This window comes from Ictidomys tridecemlineatus, chromosome 11, assembly GCF_052094955.1.
Source record: "Ictidomys tridecemlineatus isolate mIctTri1 chromosome 11, mIctTri1.hap1, whole genome shotgun sequence".
Taxonomy (NCBI): Eukaryota; Metazoa; Chordata; class Mammalia; order Rodentia; family Sciuridae; genus Ictidomys; species Ictidomys tridecemlineatus.
Genome location: NC_135487.1, coordinates 120,756,241 through 120,762,728, shown reverse-complemented (window position 1 = coordinate 120,762,728; position 6,488 = coordinate 120,756,241). Strand labels below are relative to the sequence as shown.

The 6,488-nt window shown below is 37.6% G+C and overlaps 1 protein-coding gene across 1 annotated transcript; it reads right to left on the bottom strand.

The window, feature by feature from the left end:
* Nucleotides 1-5,331: 5,331 nt before the first annotated feature.
* LOC144367796 (olfactory receptor 6K3-like) lies at nt 5,332-6,252 on the bottom strand. The gene has a single exon (XM_078024943.1). It carries the CDS (start codon nt 6,250-6,252, stop codon nt 5,332-5,334), a length of 921 nt encoding a protein of 306 aa, XP_077881069.1.
* Between the last annotated feature and the right edge of the window lie 236 nt (nt 6,253-6,488).

The following is a 6,488-nucleotide window of genomic DNA, read 5'->3' as shown; positions in this document are numbered from 1 at the left end:
TTATAAGAATGATGGTAAGCAGAAAACAACATAAAGGTTCAAAGTAGAGAGGTAATTTGTATATCCAATCAATGAGACATGACACTATGATTAAACTAGTGGTTATAAATACTGTGTGGCTTGTAAGAGAGTCAGAATATATTTTTGAGTATACAGAAATATGGGTTATAAAATTGCCAGGCATGGTGGCACAGGACTATCATGCTAATTACTGGGAAGGCTAAGGAAGGAGGATTCAAGTTCAAGGCCATCCTGTGAAACTTAGTGAGACTGTCTCAAAAACAAAAAAGAAGAAGAAAATCATGTATTTATCATATTAAAACTAATGTAAAATCATTCAGATGAGCTCTGCAATAGAAGGGAAAAGGAACAGAACAATTTTAGATTGATGGATTAAATAGTTAATGAATTTGATTGTATATGTTACTCTTATGTTTATTATGTCTTACACATCTTTTGCATAGATTCTATACAGAATAGTAAATTTTCAAAGGTAAAGATATGACCTACTCTATTGTTGTTTGTACAGTAGTTAACCCAACACCAAATATAGCCTATCATCTCAGTGCCTGGGTTATATACCATACTTCTCTCTAGTATTAAGAATAAAATAAAGCACAGTGGCACATGCCTGCAATGTCAGCAGCTTGGGAGGCTGAGGGAGAAAGACTGAGAGTTCAAAGCCAATTTAGCAAGGCTCTAAACAACTTAATGAAACCCTGTCTCTAAATAAATTATTAAAAAGGGTTGGGGATGTGGCTCAGTGGTTAAGTGCCTCTGGGTTCAATCTCCAGTACCAAAAATAAATAAATAAATAAATAAATAAATAAATAAATAAATAAATAATACAATAAAAACAAACAAAATTAGGGGGACAGAAAATATTTCACTGATCCTAGAGTGTAAGGCATGGAATTGTTATTTTTGTGATCTATATAAACCCTCAGAGGACTTTCTGAGGCCATTTCTCAGCTCATTGGGGAAGAGAGTTGGATTAATTGTATTTTAACTCCTACTCTTTTTTAAGATCAATATGTTGGGAAGGGTTTTCATTAGGGTCAAGAGAACTTTGGCCTAAATTATCTGCCTGATACATTAAAGAGCAAAAGAGCTTGTTAATTCCATCTTTTATGCCCTTATTTCTCAGGTTCCAAATAATGGGATTGAGAAAGGGATCAGAGACAGAGAATGAGCAATAGCGGTGTCCCAGAATGACACATAAGTAGCAGAGAACCTGAGACACCTGAGGACTGCAGTGCTGAACATCAGCAGGGAGACAGCAATGTGGGCAGTTATTGGATTGCTTGAGAGCACAGATCCCACCTTGCAATAGGATCTCAGAGGCATCTCTAACAGTCTGAAGCCAATAAAGGAAGGAAATGGTAGATCTGATGATGGGGTTAGGGTCATAGAAAGATAGGGTAGAAACCCACACAGTCTGAGATAGAAGGACTATGAGGTCAAAGGTACAAGAGCCTGCTGAGAGCTGAGCACACAGTGAGGGGTCTTGATGGTCAGAGTGGGTTGCAGTTGGCAACAGACCTGTCAAGAGCCATGACAGTTCACCAGCTGTGTTTACTGTTTCCAAGTGAAAGGAGAAGTACAAATCTGCAAGAGGTGGCCAGTGAAAGAGAGAGAAAAAAAATAGAACATACAGACATGGAACTGTGAAATGTCCAACCAGAGGAACAGCAAAGGAGTTCATCAGGTTTCAATCACAATCAAGGCATAGATGAAAAATAAAGGAAGAAAAAATACTGTCTTCCCTGGGGGACAGAGAGAAGATCAACCCAGTCACCAAATTCTCCCCAGAGCCACCTGGGATTTCGTGCCCAACTAATAGAGAAGCTATCCAGTCTCGAGCTTTTCTTTGTTGGAAGACTTTTCATTACTAATTCTACCTGAAAGGTTGATCCTCACCCCATCAATCCAATAACAAAGACAAGGTTTTGAGAAAAATGAAAAGGAAATTGTATTACTTTGTTAGCAAAAGAGCAACACTGGGACTCTTGTTCCAGAGTCTGTGATTCTCTTCATCATGGGAACGGGGGTGGGGGTGGGGTTAAAGTGGTGATTCAAAGGAATCCTGTACACTGAGATTAGGGAGGACTGACTAGGGAGGAGAAGATCAGGGCAGAGAGGGTCAGGAGGAAGAAGGTCAGGGAGGAAGAAGGTCAGGGAGGAAAAAGGTCAGGGAGGAGAAAGTCTGGGAAGGGAAGTTCTGAAAAAAGAAAAATACAACAGTTTTAGAGCAATGAGGGATATAGTCAAAGCATGAAGTGTTCCACTGTCACAATCCAATCTCATCACTTGTTGACTTATTCAGGTTTTTTTCTGTCCTGACAGTCTAACTTTGGTAGTTTACATGTGTTCAGAAATTTATCCTTCTTTTCTAGATTTTCCAATTTGTTAGCATAAACTTGTTCATAATAAGCCTTAGTAATCCTTTACATTTTATGGTACTGATAATAATATCTGTTTCTTCATCTCTGCTTTTATTTAAGTCTTCTCTTTGTTTTTCTTGGTTACTTTAGCCAAAAATTTGTCTGTCATATTTATCTTTTCAAAAGATAAATTGTTTTTGGTTCGTTGATTTGTGAGTTGGTTTTGGTTTTGGTTATTGGTTTTTTAATTTCTATTTCATTTATTTAGGCTTTGACTCTAGTAACTTATTTCTTTCTATTAAATTCAGGTTTGGAATTTTCCTTGCATTTCTAATTCATTAAGATGCATTTTGCTGAGCATAGTGGTGCCTGCAGCTCAGGAGGGTGAGGCAGGAGGACCACAAGTTCAAAGCCAGCCTCAGAATGGCGAGGCACTAAGTAACTGATTCATATTTACTCATTCATGTGAGACTCTGTCTCTAAATAAAATACAAAATAGGGTTGAAGATGTAGTTCAGTGGTTGAGTGCCCTGAGTTTGATACCTCATACCTTCTCCTCAAAATGCATCTTTACATTATTAATTATTTGAAATATTATAAAACAACCACATATTATATATATGTGCTTGTTGCTATATACCTCCCTTTGAGTTCTGCTTTTGTTATATCACAACAATTTTGGCAGGTGTGCTTTATAATGTTTCTCTGGTGATGGGGCATGCCCTATTTTTGTTGTTTTGAAAGGTCTTCATTTCTTCTTTGTTTCTGAAGGATAACTTTACTGAGTACAGTGCTCTTGGTTGGTAGTCATTTTCTTTCAGGACTTGGAGTATTTTATTCTATTTGTTTTTGGCTTCCAAGGTTTCTGCTGAGAATCTTGCTAATAGTCTACTAGGGGTAACATTAAATTTGACTTGATACTTTTCTTTTGTAACTTTTAGTAGTTTCTTCTTTTTCTTACACTTTTGGCCATTTGACTATAGCATACCTTGGTGAGGACCTTTCATTAATGTCAATTTGGGGCTCTGTAATCCTCCTGTATATGGATACCCATTATCTTTCTCAAGATTAGCAACATTTTAAGATATCCTTTGATAGAATAGAATTTTTATGCCCTTAACATTTTATTCTCTTTCACGTACTTTAAAAATGTGCATTTTTAAAAATTTATGCTGAAGGTCTTGAATATTATCTTCATTTTTTTTGCCTGCCTGCCTATCTTCCTTCTTTCTCTTCTTTCTTGTGTGACAGGGGCATTTAAAAGAACTCTTTTCAAGTTCAGATATTCCTCCTTTTATTTCTATGATTTCTGTTTGGTTCCCTTCAAAAAAATCTCTATCTCTTGGTGAATTTATCATTGATGTTGTATCAATATTTACTCATTCATGAGCAGTTCTAAGGATTAGAGATCTAGGAGCACTCCACCACTGAGCTATATACCCAGACCTGGTCTACCACTTGTGATCAGATCCTCCTGCCTCAGCCTCCCACATAAGCTGAGAATACAGGCCTGTGCCAATGGACCAGTTTTCCAGACCCTCTATTCATAACCAGAAAAACCACAAACACCAGATGCAGGAAAATGTCAGAAGACATCTGCAAGAGTCTTCTACAAGAGAAACGCTCCTTAAAATTTTTACCATAACAGTGCCAGACTCTCCCAGCTCCTGCCACTCTTTAAAAGGCTGGGCCACTCATGGGCAGTTTTGACTTCTATTTCAATCAAGTCTGTCTCTTCACCTGGAGGTGAAAAACCCATTCCTTTTATTTTTCCTGATTAAACCTTTACTTGTAAGAAGAAAAAACAGAATATTAATTTCTGATGGGAATGAATAGAAAGTACTTCAGGGGACACAAAAATGAAAGCAAGTGTCCTACAAAAGCACATGGAAAAGTCGTATCTCTGTCTCTATTCCTAATCTATCATCTCTCTCTCTCTTGAATGTGTTTGAGACTAGACTGTTTCCAAACAAATAGTTTAATTCAATTAAATTACACAAATTCAACCAACATAATCAAAGCAAAATGAAGATTGACTTCTACTTGGGCCTCAGAAAAATAAGCAACGAAAACATTATAAATAACAATCAGAGCTCGTTATAGCTAAGATTATGATTTCATTTTTAATATATCATTGGTTATTATATAAATCTTTACAACATCAAAAGAATACTAATAAATAGGGGCAAGTAATAGATAATATTCATTTTGTACTTTTACTGTTATGCAATATTCTAAGTCCAGCACAAAATAACTTACTTAATATTTTTAAAATGTATGTAGTCCCAATTTTAAAATGTATTACTTTTATGGCAATAGACAATGAAACTAAAATACTGAGAATTTAATAACTTTTAAAGTGACTGTGTGGTACCACTGAAATATGAATCTTGACCTCTTTCATAGATCTTTGTTTTTTTCATTTTTTTCTTAGTTGTAGATGGACACAATATATTTGTTTTATTTATTTATTTTTATGTGGTGCTGAGGATCAAACCCAGTGCCTCAAACGTGCTAGGCAAGTGATCTACCTCTAAGGCACAACACCAGCCCCTCTTTCATAGATCTTATCCTTTAACTACTTCGTTTTAAAATCTGTGGTCATGATTAATATATTTATGCTTATAAAACATAATGCTTAAGTAATAATAATGTTTACATAAAAGTAAAACAATTGTTCTTTTATTTTAATGGCTTAACCATCATATTTGCTTTTTACATTTTATCCATCTGTGCCAGACTATACAGTTAGTATATGGTCTCTTAATAAATCACACATAAAATATAAATATGTACATGGGAAGGAGAACTGAAATAAAGAGACAAAATATTAGCGTGACACTGAATGTGGTATTTGCTCACTTTATGGGTGTAGGACATTACAGTAACATCTACAGTGATTGATTCCTATGAGCCAGAATTAACTTGAAAATGCAATAAACATCTTCTAAGGGCAGAAAAGCTTCTTAATGGCTACTTTCATGTCCTTATTTCTCAAACTGTAGATGATAGGGTTGAAAAAAGGAGCAAGAACAGCAAACATGAGTGCAATGACTGTGTCCAAAATTGGTGGGAAAGTGGCTGAGAATCGCAGGTACATGAGGGACACGCTGCCATAGAACATCAGGAAGACCCCGAGATGGGCTGCGCAGGTGGAGAAAGCCTTGTGGCGGCCTTCAGCAGAGGGGATCCTCAGGATCACAGTGATGATTCTCACATAAGAAATAGCAATAACCAAGACCGAGAAGATGATGGCCACCGCATGGATCACATCCTCAATCAGGATCATGGAGGTGTCTGTGCAGGCCAAACGCAGCACAGGCTCAAAGTCACAGAAGATCTGATGGATGTGGTTGGGGCCGCAGAAGGGCAGGGTGGAAATCCAGGCAATCTCTGGGAGCAGTACGAGAAAGCCAAAGATGCAGGAAGCTGCAGAGAGCTGAGCACACAGCTGGGGGGTCATGATGGTTGGGTAGCGGAGGGGGTCACAAATGGCAACGTACCTGTCAACAGCCATGGTGGTCAGCAAAATGCCCTCAGAATTGCCCAGCGAGTGGAAGAAGTACATCTGTAGGAGGCAGCCGATCATGGAGATGGTCCTCTGCTCACTGATCAGGTTGGAGAGTATTTTGGGAATCGTGGCACTTGTGTACCAAATCTCCAGAAATGAGAAAATGCTGATGAAATTATACATGGGGTTGTGGAGGCGGGAGTCCATCCTGACTGCAAAAAACACAGTGAGGTTCCCAGTTATGATGAATATGTAGATGAGGAGCAAAGGAATGAAGAAGAAGATGCCATCTTCCGGTTGGGGAAATCCAGAGAAGAGAAACTCTGTCACCATAGTAGTTTGGTTACTTGGCCCCATGGTCAGCAATCTTAACTGCTGTGGGGAGAAAGGCTCAACTCCTTCCTAGATAAAATTTTTAAAAAATCAAATGCATTGGTTAATATACAAGTCGATGAAATAGGCTTTCTGTCCCATGTATTCCTCTTTATTCATGGATTAATAGTTATTCACTTATAACCTGTTTTGTGCCTAGAGGATCTGTTCATTTGTTGAATTCGCAGTGTAGAAAACAATCTCACTTTCACAAAGCTTGT

Bases quoted from the DNA above. Each gene is read 5' to 3' on its own strand.
- LOC144367796 (XM_078024943.1), bottom strand. From the start codon at position 6,252: ATGGGGCCAAGTAACCAAACTACTATGGTGACAGAGTTTCTCTTCTCT.